Source organism: Podarcis cretensis, assembly GCF_951804945.1.
Source record: "Podarcis cretensis genome assembly, chromosome: 3".
Lineage (NCBI taxonomy): Eukaryota > Metazoa > Chordata > Lepidosauria > Squamata > Lacertidae > Podarcis > Podarcis cretensis.
Genome location: NC_137172.1, coordinates 55,480,745 through 55,497,454, shown reverse-complemented (window position 1 = coordinate 55,497,454; position 16,710 = coordinate 55,480,745). Strand labels below are relative to the sequence as shown.

The 16,710-nt window shown below is 41.3% G+C and overlaps 1 protein-coding gene across 7 annotated transcripts in view; it reads left to right on the top strand.

The window, feature by feature from the left end:
• The first annotated feature begins 422 nt into the window (after window positions 1–422).
• SYTL3 (synaptotagmin like 3) overlaps window positions 423–16,710 on the top strand; it is a 47,927-nt gene continuing 31,639 nt past the window's right edge. The window contains exons 1-7 of one of the 7 annotated variants that reach the window (XM_079971876.1): window positions 423–808; window positions 1,699–1,857; window positions 3,396–3,482; window positions 10,006–10,473; window positions 11,244–11,453; window positions 12,408–12,472; window positions 15,352–15,406. In XM_079971876.1, coding sequence (XP_079828002.1) covers window positions 10,364–10,473; window positions 11,244–11,453; window positions 12,408–12,472; window positions 15,352–15,406 — 440 coding nt within the window. In that variant the 5' untranslated portion in view covers window positions 423–808; window positions 1,699–1,857; window positions 3,396–3,482; window positions 10,006–10,363. Of the gene's footprint in view, window positions 809–1,698; window positions 1,858–3,252; window positions 3,483–8,950; window positions 10,474–11,243; window positions 11,454–12,407; window positions 12,473–15,351; window positions 15,407–16,710 lie in introns of those variants that run through there. The other 6 variants (XM_079971874.1, XM_079971872.1, XM_079971871.1 and 3 more) reach the window with 6 other exon arrangements.

The window sequence follows — 16,710 nt, the reverse complement described above, 5'->3', positions numbered from 1 at the left end:
AATAAGAGGTGTGGAAAATGCCCCCCCCCCAATCGCCCTTTCTGGGGTTTTTTTGCGTGTGGTTCGCGCTGAGCTGAGGAGCCTGCGCTTTAGCGACCGTAGGGAAGGGAGGATTAGCACACATTCTTCGCTTATTTTACTTTATTTAGAATACAGGGGTGGCTCACCCTCCTCCAGAACTCCCCATCTTCCATGCTGGCTGGGCCTTCAGGTGCTTGAAGATGATACGTCGCCTCTTAATAGCCTTTTCTGCAGGCCCACTATATCCAGCTCCTCCAGTCTCGGAATTGTAGAGTTAGGAACCCAAAGGGACATCTAGTCTGACCCTCTGGAGTGCAGTCTTTGGCTCAGGGTTCCTCATATCGGACCGTCACCCTCCTCTGGATGCCTTCTATTTTGTCAGTAACCTTAAAATGAAGGGTGCAGAAGGGAGGTCTGACCAAAGTTAATTTATAGATAAATTTTAAAAAAATTAAATAGAAATCCTTAACAGAAATGGAAGCAGCCAGTGAAATGGTATAATGGGGAATAAAGAGACTGCTGCTGAGCAGTGAACTGAGGGGGAGGTCCCAAAGCCCTTATCCAAGGGTGTCCCCTGGAGACTTCAAGGTCAGTACCATGGAGGGGAGTCATTGCTTCCTGGACAGCAATAACCAACACGTACCACTGAGATGTAGCAGCTCCCATGATGCCTCTGTTGTCCTGCAACATCCAGGGCTTTTTTTCAACCATAACTCACCGGACTCAGTTCCGGTACCTCTCAGGTGGGCACCATTGCCTTTATAAGAGAACAAGGGAGGCGTTCACGGTGAGTTCCAGCACCTCTTTTTCTAGAAAAACAGCACTAGCAACATCCATTTGCAAATGTAGGGCCCTCATCACCTCTTTCACTGCTTAGTATTGAAGGCTTTTTATCTGCCAGAATAGTGTACCACCTGACTGGCCACCACAACAAAAAACAAAAACTGGATTTCAGGAGACACCATGTTAGAAGAGGCATTTTTTTTTTTTTTACAGAAGGAAGTGCCATCTTGTAAAATGGGGCCTTGTGCAATAATGCGGCACTGTGGAGAACCTGCATGGTGTTGGATGCCAACTCTCATGATCACCCCAGGCAATACAGCCAATGAATTGAGAGTTACAGTTCAACGATACTTTGGGAGCTGCAAATTCCCAATTCAGAATCCAAAAACAAAGCTTTCCACCCTTCAAAACTATTTCCCCCATATATATTTATTAAATCACATTTATGCTTATTGATTAACAAATAACTAAAAGTTATACACAAAATTGGTTTTCCCCCTCCCTATCATGCTATCTTGGCAAAAGAGTTTGAAGCGTTTCATTTGCCAGGATGCGTACCTCACCCCCTCAGAGAGGGTAGATTACTATCTTGGCTTTGCTTCTCAAATGCTTCAACAGAAGTCTCCTCAAATGCTTCAAAAGAATTGCAATACTTCTCAAGAATCACAGGCTAGATGACAGTTCTTAATCCCTCCCATTTACACTCCTATTATTATTAATTAAATTTGTACATTTATGCATACTCTGCATTTATGCATTTACTCTGCCTGAATAATTTGCAGGTTTTATAACAGGGCACCCTCAACTGCTTTTCACAGATGACATTAAGCTTGCTTTTTTCTTCACTCTTACCTTCTTTCAGCCCTTTTAATTTCTTCCCTTTCCAACCCACAGCAGTTGGTGAGGGCAGTTTCTGCTCTTAGGCAACACTGCATTGCCAACATCTTCCAGAACTTAGTGCCTACCTAGCCCAAATTCTACAATGCAGGATTTAGTCAATGGCTGTGGAGAGATGCATACTCACTGTTAGGACACTGGAAGCTCCCTTCTCAGGTAATCTTTTATATATAGATAGATATAGATATTGCTGTCAATTGTTTTATTAAAAGCATACACATAAACAATCATAGTGCATATGTGCATGTTTTCCAAATAATTCAAATTCAGGTTACAGTAAGCAAATTATACTCGTTACTATGGGTTTTCCTGATGTAAACATGGGGGAAGAAGTTTCCAAAAGGCTCTATTGAAGCTCAGGTGGTCTTCCTCCTCCTGACAAAAGGAAGCCAATTGTCAACAAAATGGTCTGTCTGTGCCACTCTCTGTGGAACATTGTTTTGGTGCATCAGTTTTTATGGTAGTGCAAGCTGCCATACTTTATTTTAGCTAGCTTTTCTTCATGCTGGCTGGGACTGATGGAAGTTGTAGATCAAAACATCTGGACGATACCAGGTTGGCAAAGGCTCTCTTAGTGGAAGGGCATTTTCATGTCTCTCTCCCAGGTTAAAACTTGGTTCCCCAAATACAGACTTTGACTAGTACTTAAGTTCCTGATCTTTACCACCCGTACCAGCAAAGTGCTTGAGGAGGAGGGGAACAGACTTGGAGATGTGTGGAACATTCCCCTCCTTCCAACATTCAAGCACTTCAGTAGTCTAGGTAAGACTGAGGACAATATCAGAGGCAAAATGTGAGGAATGAGAAGGTGGTGTGGGAAGCTAACCTTGCCTGTGGGCGAGATAAATCCATGAGTCAATGGCTATTGGTCATTAGGATTTCCAGATTCAGAGGCAGTATGCTTCTTGTTGGCTGCTGTGGAAAACAGAATGTTTGGTTATGGTTATTACAGATGTTTCTACAATCAAACACAAAGAAACACATCCAAAACAGATAACAAAAAAAGTTGAGCTTGGCCTGGAATATGAATATTCTCTTTAAAAATGGAAAAGGTTTCTACACACATGAATATTTGGCTATTAAATTTATGAAGCATATGTAATAAGATGAAATGGAACCTCCAATTCAGATATTTCTAGATTTGGGTTTGGATTGATTTGTACGTAATATTACTTGAAAAATAGGTGAATAAAGCCTTCCCTTTGATAGCTTAAAAGCATTGGGGATTTTAAAATGTGCGTACTATTTATGCTGGTATTACTGGTACTGTATTTGTATTATTCATATTAATAATACCAGCAATATGTATTAATTATCATGCAGTCCACAGCCCCCTGAGATATCAAAGCGGTCAGGGGGATCTGCCATTTCTAGTAAATGCTCGCTCTGAATCTTGCGGAAGTTGAGGTTTGCAGTGTTGCACACATCTAACATAAGCAAGTGACACAGAGAGAAACCACATGAAAGTATCATACTTAATGGCCACTACTCTTCCTGTCAGCTTAGGGGTTTCATGTACGCTTTAAGAAAAAACATTGTCTTTTCTCGCAGTGAACTGTTTCCTCCCAGACCACTAAGGCATTATTTAAAGCCTCTCTTTGATAGCAGACTGCATTGGTGGCAGTTACTTCCAATGCAGAGGGCTGTAGGATCATACGATGATGTGCACTGAAGTATTCTGTGTCAAACGTCAGTCCAGCAAGAAGGAAACGGAGAGAAAGAAGATATCATTTTTTCTTCAGTAAAACTAGCATCCTGCATTTCTTCTATGAAAGTAAAAGGTAAGTCAAATTATTTTAGACATTTCTATTGCTTTAACATTCAAAAACTGGTGAATGCAAATAAATAAGTTCTACTATTGCTGTGTATCTGTTTCTCAAAGCTATGTAAATATGTAAAAGATGCCTCTGAATTTCTGCCGTTAAAAGATGGAGATTTATTTCCTCGTGGTAGCATAGCATGGACTAATGTATTGTGCAACTTTGATTCCTTCCTCTGTACTGTATATTTAGCTCTCTTAACACTGCACACCCCAAACCATATACTTTGAGTAACCCCGTTCATGTGTATGTGTCTATAGTAAGTAGCCTATTCTTCAACATTGTATCTTTTGGTGTGTCCAAGATAGGCAGTTTTTCTGTGTTAAGCCCAATAAACATCTCAGAGAAGGATATATGACACTGGGATCTTTCATGAAGGCCTTGCTTTCTAAATGTTAAGTTTTTGGATTTGTAGTATGTCGTCTTATAATAAGCTGTGCATAGGATCAATGTGTGTAATGCATTCTGAACTTTTTATTGATCCTTTGAACAGCTTATTTATTATATAAAATCATACTACAACTATAATTCCAGTGACTTTACGCTTAGGTGTAATTAGACAGAGACACAATTCCATCAAAGTTAGTCCTTCACCAACTTTTCATCTTATGTTGTGTGTGAATGTCTTGCTTGCTTACACAGTAATTGCAATACATTGTCATGGTTAAGCATGTGGTCCTGAACCCCATTGTTTTTGATGGTGCAGCAAATGGTAGTGTTACGGCAAAATCTGGGTGCGGGGCTGCTCTGCCACCCAGCTCATCGGACTAAGTCCGTGGGTCCCTGCGGAAGACTTACACACAAAAATAGCACTTACACACAAAAATAGCCACAAAAATAGCCCCCCCATTTGTGGAAATGACACACTGTCAGACACATTTCAACATTCCTACGTAATAACACATAATACAAAACAAACTAATTAAATATCAGTTGCATATCTTGAGACAGTTGGGATATTTTATGTATGTATCTTGAGGTTCAAAAGTCAGAAAATGTCCTTGTAATTCAACTCCACCCCCCTTTGTCATCCCCACTCCCCCGGCAGTCTATATCCTTTGAAAGAGATAGCTGTGGCCACTTTGAAAACTTTGGTGTCTGTTGTTGTGGTGGCGAAGCTTTTCATTAGATCTGTAGTAACACACTTGTAGAAGTGATATCCTGTAAGGGCAGGGTGGACTTAAAAGACACAGTTAAAATAATAAAACACACACACAAACACACACACAATGACCTATGAGGAACCAAAATAAATAAATGCTAAGACACAGAATTTTAAGAAATCTGAAGTAACAATGAAAATAAAAGAGTGTTTCTTGATGTGACAACATCGGCTAGAATGTTAATAGCAAAATACTGGAAAATGACTTAATGGCAATTTAAAGTTGTGCAAGTACCTTGAACTAGCCAAATGACAGAATTAATAAGAAATGCTCAGGCAAAAGGTAAACAAATACCATTCCACAAACAATGTTTGGTTATGCTTCGATTAATTTCATAGACCATGGAAAACGGATTAAATAAATGGAAACAGATTATTTGTAACTTTAAAAGTGTCAAAGCCACAAAGAGATGGAAGTCACTACTACAGCAGGGATTTCACAGAACAGAAAGAAAGTTGTTGTGGGAGGAAAAAGGGACAAACACTTTGTTATCGGGGTTCACATATCCTGTTAAAAGGGAAAATTATTTCATGTAAGAAGCCTGTCAGGAAATGCTGTTCCTAAAATTGCACATAAACAAAGTCTGTGACTTAAATCCCATTGAGGGGTGGAATGCTTTGATATTTACCTGTGAAAAGAATTTGGCATGTTAAGATTTCAAACTTGGGACACATTAAGGGTGATTTCTCTCAATGGTTCCAAGTTTTACATAAACCTCCTCTCCCCCCCTCTACAGTTCCCCCTCCTTCCTCTCTCTCTCTCTCTTTTTCCTATCTTTTTTTTTTTTTAGCTGATCTAGTCTCTGTGCATGTGTGGAGTTCATGTCTCAGCAAATCTTCTATACTATTGAAATGTTGCATCTTTTGGCAAAATTAGAATTTGAATAAGGGAAGGGTAAGGAGGAGTAGATTTTAAAAGAGGATTAGATTTAAAACAAAAAAGAGAAACTCAGCAATTGAAGTATTCACCAACAAAAGCTAGCAATTTCAGCCCAAGCAAAGCGACTGCTTCCTTTATGTACAGGAAAGGGTTAATATCCCTCTGGCCATTCGCGGAACAATGCCACGCCCTTATATATGGGAAAAATGGCCAGAGAGTCAGAATTCATAGGATTTTTTTTAACATTCTAAGTTATTTCGGCCTTCCCATTTGCAGACAAAATTTTTCCTGCCCCTTTATTTACAGGATTGGTCAAGGCCCATATGTATTTGTATGTGTTTAAACTTTGAATTGACTTTGAAGTCTGATTTTTAAATAGTAGACAAAATGATAAACACTGTAATCACTCAAATGCTTGATATTACCAGTTGTGCTTCAAAACATCACAGCTTCACCTCTCACCTTTTAAAATCTAAAGAGCAAAGCTAGGCTGAATTTTAACTCCATCACCACACCAGAATTAAGAATTACCCTGCAATGCTTGCGGACACATGTCCTTCCACACAGCCACAAATTGGGAGAGTTGAAAGGGACCCTAGGGTCATCTAGTCCAACCCTCCAAAATATAGGGTTCACAGCAAGATTTCACAGCAAGATTTGTACTACCAAAGAGACACACATACTTATGTACACAGGCACTACTGGGGAAGAGAGCACACTCAATGCTCCTATCATGTACTAAGGAAGAGGAAAATAAAAGTATCCAGCTTTATACAGAACCCTCTAAAGGAAGAACAGTTTCCTAAGATAAGATAGGAAGAGAATCTGGGAGAGAATATTTTATAAGCATAGGGTTATTTCAGTTGATATAACCACTCAAATAAAGCAAGAGGTGGGGTAAACATTTGCACCCTTCATTCTCATTTTGTCTTATTTAGGACTGATAAGGTCCAGCATGGCTTCCTTAGATTTAAATTTTGAAGCAAGCTTGCAGTTTAAACTATGCGCGCTTAAGAAAGGCAGTCTGTCAGAGACAGAAGGAACAGACAACACACATAACAGACAACATGTAAACATACATATTCTCATATATGTATTAACACACAACACACATAACAGACAACATGTAAACATATATACTCTCATCCTTTAGTTGGTTATTGCAAGGAGTTGGGCTGCTTCCTTTAGCTTCATTTAAGTGAAATTAGTAGGAAGGTCCCACATGGTTTTAAGAGCCTCCTTGCCTCTTCAAACACCACCAGTTAACCAAACTGGCAGGGCTCACAATGCTTAGTTGACTGGGTACCCCTTTATATAAGCATGCATTGTTGTTGTTGCTTTTGTTGTTGTTTTCTTTTGGGGGGGGGATAGAGAAGGGAGAAGGAGAGGGGTTGATTAGGATTTGGGTAACTTGTACAGGGGGCTATAGTAAAGAGGGGTCTTTCGTCGCTTGGCGACTTCCTTAGTGGGTTTTTAAAGAGCTCTAGCTATGCGGTTCCTTATATTTCCTTCCTATTTCCTTAGTCAATAACCTGGGGTCCTTTTCCACTCTGCCGATCCTGCCCAATTCCTCATGGGCTATCCCTCCTGGCAACCTCCTACCTATCGCCACAATCTCAGGAAAAGAGGCCCTACTGAACGCCCGCGCCGTGCGGTGCCAGATCGGGTGATCCCTGGATAGAGTTTTGAACCGAAAATCCCCCTTGCTTTTGGAAGCGGGCTCACGCACGCTACACGTGTTACGTGGCACCGACCAGTGCGGCTGGGATTGATTGATAGAAAGCCAGACCCCTTCCTGCCCCCTCCGTAAGGGCGCTCGGGAAGTTCGGAAAAGAATTCCAGACCCTTGCTGTCAACTGAGAGAGTCCGTTGCGGGGAGTCAGCTATCTTTTCAAGCCGGGTCTCTCCGTCTTATTTTCGGACCCCCAATTGGTGCAGCTGACTGGAGGGTTTGAGAGGAGAAAGAGATAGAGCTCAGAACCTCCTTTTGGGTCGAGCAGCAGTCCACGGTCTCTCTCACCAATTGGACCAAGAGACAGGTGAGAAGGAGCGATAGAGAGGAGGGCAGAGAATTCAGTTGCCAGGAGATTTCCACCCCTTTCCCACCAGTGCACTGGATTTTCCTTTTCCTTATACTCACGCGTCTTCTATGATGATCCCGGGATCGATGAATAAGCCGGCTGGATCCCTCTTTGCTCCCCGGCTGAACTCCTGGGGCTTTCGATTACCACCCGGAAGATGGCCGGGGGTCCAAAGGATCTTCCCAGGCAAAATGGCCTGGTGCCAGCTGAAGATTTCGGGGGCCCCGGTCAGCAACGCGGGAGAACCGCATGCCCCACGTTCGGGCGCCAACAGTTACGGCAAAATCTGGGTGCGGGGCTGCTCTGCCACCCAGCTCATCGGACTAAGTCCGTGGGTCCCTGCGGAAGAAAATGAGCTCAGCCGGAGACAGGAGCAAACAGCAGAAGATCCAAGTTTATTGCGCAACAGGTTCAAGGCGAGATTGAACAGTGAGAAAGGGGTGACATGAGTTTTTGAAACTCCCTCCATGTCCCAGAATACAGTGCAGAAAACGTCACGAATACATCACAAGAGGTGGGATTACACAGATCAGCACTTCAGGAAAGTGGGTGGGGGTTTACACAGATCATTACTTCAGTAAGGTAGGGGTCGCGCAGATCAGCACTTCAGTAAGGTAGGGGTTGCATAGATCATCACTTCAGTAAGGTAGGGGTTGCATAGATTAGCACTTCAGTAAAGTGGGGGTTGCATAGAGTAAAGAGATATGCATAAACGTTTCCTGAGTACAGGTGATGGCAAGACAGTGGCACAGATATGCATCGCCCGTCACCTAGCATTGCCCGGAGGAAGGGCTTGACTGGACCATCTGACAGGATTAAGGTTTTCCTGTGTACGTGACCTGTCGGTTCGAGGATTATGGTGCTGAGGGTAGCATCATGGAGTCCGGAGGGAAGAATATAATTTTATAAAGTTAAGGGGTATAGTGTGGTGCTTGTGCAGCAGTGTGAGGTTTCAGGAGCTGGGCGCCGTCGAGGTCATCGCCTCGGGCCCCCTTTCAAAGAGGAGGAGGTGAGGAAAGGTGCCCCCCCTTCCTTCCGTATCAGTAGAATATTTGCTTAATTTTGCAACATGTTTTAATATGCTTTTTTGACATTGGGAGTAAACTAATATCCCCCTCCCAACTGCAGAAAGTAAGTGCTCTGCCTTGTTTGGCCCTCAGTGCCAGCATCAATCAAGGCAAGGAACTATCTAGTTTAAATTAACTTGCATGGAGGCAGGGCCATAATCTGCTTTTGTCAGACCCAATGCACCTGATCCCTCCCACATCCTACTCCTAAATTCTTGTGCCTCCTCTGACTTTGTAAGGAAGGACTCCCTACAAAGACCTTAAACAATAGCAGAACATCAGGTGAGTTGCCTTTCAGTCAGTTGCTATCTATTTTTCACTCATTTGGGGCAAGTGAGAGTGGGACACAGTCTCTCCAAAATCCATTCACAACTGCCTTAGGTTCTTGTTTAAAGTCCTTCTGGTTTTTGACTGTGTCATTCATCTATATGTCCATATGAGTTTTCCTGTTCATTTAGTGTCTGCACAAAGTGAAACCATAAGCTGGTATTGGTGCATAATGCCTGAAACATCTTCTAGATTTGTGAGGGATGTGTGTTGTCTCAGTGATAACCGCACTGTTTTTTGCAAGACCTTTTTATCTGCCTCAACAGACACAAACTAGACACGATTCAGATGGCAGGCCCATTAGCTATTAAAGCTTATAAATAATTGATTGGTAGTAAAGACTTACTTTAGAACATCTCGCCTTCACACCATACTAGTTTTACTTCCATGGGATAAAAGGTTCAACAGCTAGCAGTCAGAGGGCATCGGATTCCAATTAAGGCACATTTATCTTTGTGGTTGACTTGGAGGCAATCAACTGAATTTCGTGACACCTTTTATTATTTGGATTATTGTTATTCTCATTTTTCATTATCTTTTGCACAATCCACATAAGCAAAATGGCTTTTATAAAGGCCTTTTTACACCAGGGTAAGTAACATGCTGGTGGGCCATCGTGCTTATTGTAATGAGGCTGTTTGAAAGATGATGAATCATATTTCATAGCTCAAATATGGCCCAAGCATACTATGAAACGATATGCTGACAGGATGTAGCTTTTGTTTTTCAGGAAAAGTAGGAGATAGTGATCTACTGCAGAATAAGAAAGGAGAAGTAGGTTGTTCTTTTTCTGCATTCCTAAGAAATGTAATCCTAATTTCCTAATAGGAAATTTGTGAATTTAAAGCAATGGAGGTGGAGTTTCTCCCCCTTATACCTGCTGCTGCCTATCAGCTTGAATCATACCCCAATTTTCTTTGCAGAATGGTGGATCTAAGCCAAACCTCTCTCGTTTTTATCAGTTTAGAAACTACCAGCAGCAAATTGGGAGCCTGAAGTCATTTTATTTATACAAGACGATAAACTGCCTTCATCCAGCAAAGAAAGTGCCTTCAGCGGGTGATGAGACTGAAAATTATGGCGTATATGGAAAAGGATTCTTTTCCTCTCCCTTCCACCTTATGACACAATTCAAATGTATCTCTGATGAAAGATGTATGCAAGCAGTTAAAGGGACTCATAGATCTTTTGGTTGCTGAACCCTGCCCCTAGCTTTAAGCTCCAACTTTACTTGGTGGGGGTGCTGAAGAAGATTAAAATTCTTTAAAAAACAAAACAAACAAACAGACAGACAAACAAAAACCTTCTAAGAATCAGAAGAGAAAATGACTCAGGAACTTGACCTCAGTGTACTAAAGGGATTGGAACGACAAGTTGTTTTAGATGTCCTGAACCGTGATCAGATGTTGAGGAAGGTGGATGAAGAACGAATAAGGTATGTGGCCATTTTTGGATACAGCGTGCCATTGCATCTCCCTGTTTTATTTTCTTCTTATCATCTATTCTTTGCTAATGTCCTTTTCTCAGCTTCTTTGTTAGACCATTCTACTGATTAAATTCTATATTAAATACTTTGCAGGAAGAAATGTTTTGAATGGCTTTGTCATGACTATTCTTACAATAGTTTTGTATATTCCCTACTCCTTGCACTAAGGGTGTTTTCAGATGGGTGATTATTGTGCATGCTCCTCATGCATGCAGCTCCCCCCCCCCCAGCATTCATATGATACTGGCATTAAAATGTGAGCCTATATTCCAGTCTAATTCAGATGTATCTTTCACAGCAAGCACATAAAGTCAACCTGCTAGAGTTTTTCCAAGTTCCTGCCAAGGGCTCTTAGCAAGATTTGGAAAGCAATTATGATGTTTCAGTATGGTAGGAAGGTTCACTAGTAAATTCCTCCAACCCCCTTTTTAAAATTAAGGTAGTTATCTAGGAAAGCAACACAGAAGGAAGTCGCACTCACTCATCTCCATAGGTCAGCCAGTTATTTCAGCATGGTATTGTTTAAATGTGGTGGAAGGTGAAATTACAGGTTAACCTCTTGTTTTTGGTTTACATTGGCTATTCAAATTACAGCATATTATTAATGAAAGTGAATTCATGCAGCTACTTAGAGAATAAGTGTGAATAATTGTACATTTTTTTCACTCCCACCTGATAAAACGTTTGCATATTTATTTATTTTTTCTGGCTGAGAACAGGAAACTGAAGCTGCAGCTGCAGGAACTTCGATGGAAAGGGACAAAAAACACAAACCTGGAATATAAGTCTTGTGCCCGCTGTCAAAAACCTCTTGGAGTGCTAATCAACAGAGGTGCAGTGTGCAATGGGTGCAGTCACCAAGTATGCTCCAGATGTCGCATCACTTTGAATCGCTACCTGTGGAAATGCACTGTCTGCTACGCTCATGAGTGAGAAATTCTAGAGCAACTGCTCAGTAATATTTGCGTTGTGGGTGTTTATGCCTTAGTTGCATTGGTCATGAGGATCAGGTCTGTAGGAGTTTCACAGCAGCCCTCTGCTATCAAGGAAGAAGGAGACAGAGGCAGCATATACTTTGGTGGGGAGTAGGACAGTGTGATCCAATGCCTGGCCAGAGGACCACAAGCAGCCCTCCAGGGCTTTTTTGGAGGCCCTTGGCAACATTTCACACACACACACACACACACACACACACACACCACAGCAGCCCTCCCACCACCTTCCCAAAGCTGGGTAAGCAAAGTGCTGGACTTTGGGAAGGATACCTGAGGGCTCTGTCAGGGTCTCTCCACCTTACCAAAGCTTAGTTAGCGCTTCCCCAGCTTTGGGAAGGAGGTGGGAGGGCTCTAGAACTCTGCCAGAGCCTTATATCCTTCCCAAAGCCTGGCCGCAGCACCTTACTTATCCAGGTTTGGGAAGGTAGTGGAAGGACTAGGTAGGGGGGCATCAAATTTTGGGCTCACCTCCCCTCTCCGTGCGACAAGGCAGTGTCTAAGGAGGTTCACACAGCGGGCACACTGGAAATATTGTTGTGGAATTAACACACAACACTTGGTAGTCAGAGCCATGGGACTCCTTTGCATGCACCTTCAGTAGGATGGGAGTTGTTTTCCTGTAATGTAGTGTATATTTGAAGTCTAGAACTACATAGGTCTTTTTCACTTAATTAAAAAAATGAAAATGAAAGCTAAGATTTTCAGAAAGTTGAATTCTATGCCCAGTACCAAATTCTATGGGTTTTCTATTCTTGTGCATAATCTGGAATGTCCTTCTGGGTTATGTAACAGTTGAGGTTCCAATGCTGTAATGATGGAGTTTTTGTGATGAGCCTACAGGTGATTTTGAAAATCCTTCAGTAAAAGGTTCAAATATTTGTTTTGCAGGGAACTTAAAGTGAAAGCAGGCGAGTGGTTCTTTGAGCAGCGATCAAAGAAATTTCCAGCTGAAGGTAATGCTTTTAAAAAGTAGCGGCTTCCATAAAAACCAAAAATACAGTAAAATATCACACGTTAAAAACTTCCCTGAACAGGGCTGCCTTAAGATGTCTTCTGAATGTCAGGTAGTTGTTTATCGCTTTGACATCTGATGGGAGGGCGTTCCACAGGGCAGGCGCCACGACCGAGAAGGCCCTCTGCCTGGTTCCCTGTAGCTTTGCTTCTCGCAATGAAGGAACCGCCAGAAGGCCCTCGGCGCTGGACCTCAGCGTCCGGGCAGAACGATGGGGGTGGAGACGCTCCTTCAGGTATACTGGACCGAGGCCGTTTAGATAAATTGATGGTCTGTTATTTTTATTTCACATTTTGTTCTCTTAGCAAGATATGTATAAACTGAAATAAGTAATAGTAAGTAAATAAGTAAGTAAGTAAGTAAATATATGAGCACATAACAGTTACCTTTGGATACAATGTAGAAGTATTTAGGGGCCTTTAGGGGCCAGGCATTAATGTTCCTCTTCAACCAGGCCTTAGGCTGATTACCATATGATACCCTTTTATATGTGGGAGTGAAGGGGTTATTTATTATGTATTTTGTTTGTGTTTTTTATCTTGTATTTTTGTGTTGTGAACTGCCTTGGGCTCTATGGATGAAGGGCATTATACAAATTTAATATAAAAATAATTTTAACTAAGTACAATGCACTCTACCTTGGCTGTAAACTCTTAATAAGAGTAACTGTTTCTTTTGAACTGATTCTGATGCTGTGTTAAATTACAGATTCAGATACTACTCCCTCTTGGCTTTTTGTTGTATTAATGAGTCCTGAAGTGTTTGATTATTATATATATTATTAGTGCCATTTTAAAAATTATTTGTAATGGACTTACAACAGAAAGTTCATATGCCCATATGTCAACATTTTGTAGAATTCAAATGAAACAGTAAAACAGCCTCACCAATAGTTTTGCACAGAGATTTTGCTTTCTTTGCCCTAGACTAGAGAATGAGACAGAAATGTATAGAAAAGAAAATATGAGATCATTTTACTGGAATTTATTTCTATTGGTGAAAGACAGTCTGAGTGCTTGGCTGGTAACTATAATTTGAAATCATGCTGAAGCTGATCCAGTTAAAATCTGCAGTCCTGCACATGCTTGGGTTGCATAAATCAATAGAAGTCAGTGGAATTCAAACTGGCTTGTTTGGGTGCAGGATTACAGCCAAGGGAATAAATGTTCCCATTTTGTGACTCTCTTGGAGCAGGAATAAATTAACAGTGATGAACCAAAATTATAGCTGTTGTTCTCTGTTAATTGCCTCTGTGACCAATCAATCCATGGTAATTCCTTCAAAGACAACACAAACTTATGACATAAGTGGAACAATATTTCAACAGGGAACTTCAGAAACGAGTGCTGTCAGTCTGTTAGACGTTGTTGTTGACTGAATTGGATGTGGGATCTTCCGCATACAAAGCATGCAACCCCTCAATCTGCTTTGGAGGGTCTCTCAATTATACGCAACAGATTTTGAGTTAGTGGGGGCTACAGAGGAGAGGAGTGGGAAGTTAATTTGCACAAGTGGAACAGATCAGCATTGGGTACAACCCGTAAGAACATGTGCACAGTCTGCTTGTTTCTCATTTCATTTCTTTAATGGCCTCCAACCTATGCTGGCACATGAGGAAGGGCAGGAAGTGGCCTTTAGACATAAGATAGTGAATTAAGAGCAGCGGCATGCTTGCAACAGGGTTCTTGTAAAATATGCAACCACTTCCCTATTTGCTGGCATAACTTGGTCTGAAAAATCAGGCAGTCATTGTGAGAAAATATTTTTTATCAACAATTTTGTTGATTGTGCCAGAGAGTTACTTTATACAGTGTTAATAATTGATCTATTGCAGAATTATTATCTTTGTAAGTAGCTGTAAAAGCATACTGAGATTAATGCCCTGTGCTTTTATATATATATATATATAGAGAGAGAGAGAGAGAAAGAAAGAGAGAGAGGTCTGTGCAATTCATCATTTGTTACATGTGATTGATGACAGAAGGATTGCTTGCTCTTAGTTGATTGTCCACCGTTTTATAAGCAGAAAGATTATTCTTATTAATACTATGATTTACATAGTTGGTACTTAGTTATACAAGTTGGGTGATAGCCAATGAAGTCATACTCTGAGTAGACCCATTAAAATCAACAAATCTAAGCCTGTTTATTTCAACAGCCCTATGTGTCCCTCCCCCCCCCCCCCTTATGTAGGAATTACGTTCCTGCACACAAATGAAATTGTGTAATGACAGGGCGTTTTCAGAGGTGTTTCCCTGTTTGTGGGATACCCTTCCTAGTGAGGTGCATCTTTTCCTGTCAGTGTTAGCTTTCAGGAAGAATTTGAAAACATTCTTGTTTACTCAGGCATTTTGCAGGTGAAGAATACTGTTTCTGGCAACCCGGAGATCATTGAATGAAATAATGATTTTAATTGCAACTATTTTAGAATGATTTCCCAGTTTTAGAATCCTTTTTTAAAATTGCAGATGTGTTTGCCACCCTGGGCTCCTTTGGGAGGAAGGGTGGAATGTAAATTCAATGAATCAATTAAATTTTAAAAATATTGTTGTGCTGCTTGTATTACTGAACTTTTCAGCTGTAATTTAAGTTTCTACCATCTGTTATTGTACATTGCTTGAATCAACACCAATAACTAAATGTAAAACTACATTTTTCTAAATGGTCACAGAATCTTTTGAGCACTTTTAAGGGTTGGCGAAATTGAAGTATATTGACAACAATAAATGACAGCAAATTGTGACAAAGAACTGGTTTGTAAATAGAATTTTATTGCTAGCAAATGACCTTGATGGGTTTTTCCCCCCTCTTGCTTCACAGGTAGATATGAAACTGCTGGGGCAAAGCTCTTGGACTCTTATCAAGCACTACTAAGGTAAGGACAAGAAGGTGAGCTTGTCCTAGAGGTGGATGTATTGCACAAGGAGTGTATTGTGCAGTACAAAATAATCTGCCCCCTGAAGCTACCTGCAGATGCCAAGGTTTAATTTTAAAAGCTTGCAATAGAACAAGCAGAAATCTAAAACTTATTTTGGTGTTTTTGCTGTGCTTTTAAAACAAGTTAGCATAGAACAAAACCTAGTAGGGCCTGAGTATTGTAGTGGTTAGTGTATTGGATTAGGACCTGGTAAACCAAGGTTCAAATCCCCATTCAGCCATGAATCTCACTGTGTGACCTTAGGGCAGTCACAGTCTCTCAACCTAGCCTACCTCACAGGGTTGTTGTGAAGATAAAATGGGGAGTGGAAGGACCATGAATGTCTTCTTGGAAGAAAAGTGGGGTATAAAAGTAATAATATAATAAAAGCAAGGCTGTCACCAAAAATGAGTTGGTCTCTAAAGTGCTACTGGAAGGATTTTTTTATTTTATTTTATTCCCATGTCAAGTTATCTACCTGCTGCCTGTAATGTCTCGTACAACTTATCCCATGCCTTGTTGTCATTACTTGGTATGTTTCCCTGTCACTCTCATTAGTAGGCAATTATGCGGCAGAATCACTTGATTCTGTTAGGTCATATAAGGCAAGTTGCACTAGATGTTATGGAGGAAGGGGAGGGATCTTAGCGCAGGGCTGCCATTTTTGGTGGTAGCCCCCATGTTTTTCTTAGCATGTAGTTGCACCCTTCAGACCAGTCAGCTTGTGCTCCATTTGGGTGTATGTTCATCAAAGTCCCACTGTACAAGCAAGCCAAGTACTGTCATGGAGGCTGTGATATTTATTGAGATGCTAGTGAAGCAGCAGTCAGTTTTTCGATAGGTATCAAAGGATCTCTTGCAGCATCTCAGAAGATATGTGATGGAAGGCCCAGATCATGAGCAGTCGCTGACAATTCAAAACTTGTGTGCAACACTGCAAAGATTATGGGAGGCATCTATTGGATCACACATCAGTGGTTTGGGACAGCAAAATGTCCTGATTACATTCTCATCGCTTTCTATGATTTCTTTCAGGGGTCTCAGAGTGAGAGTTTTGTTCAGTGGGACAGGCAAGCCTGTTATATGGGCTCACTTTAGCTACAGTGGTGTAGTCAATCCTGTATCTAATATAGCAGGCCTGTCCAACCGGTTGATAACGATCTACCAGTCGATCGCGGGCTGTTCCTGGTCAATCCTTGTTGATCTCCAGTGATCGACCAAAAAAAAACCCAACTCAACAACTCTGATCTCGCTCCCTAAAT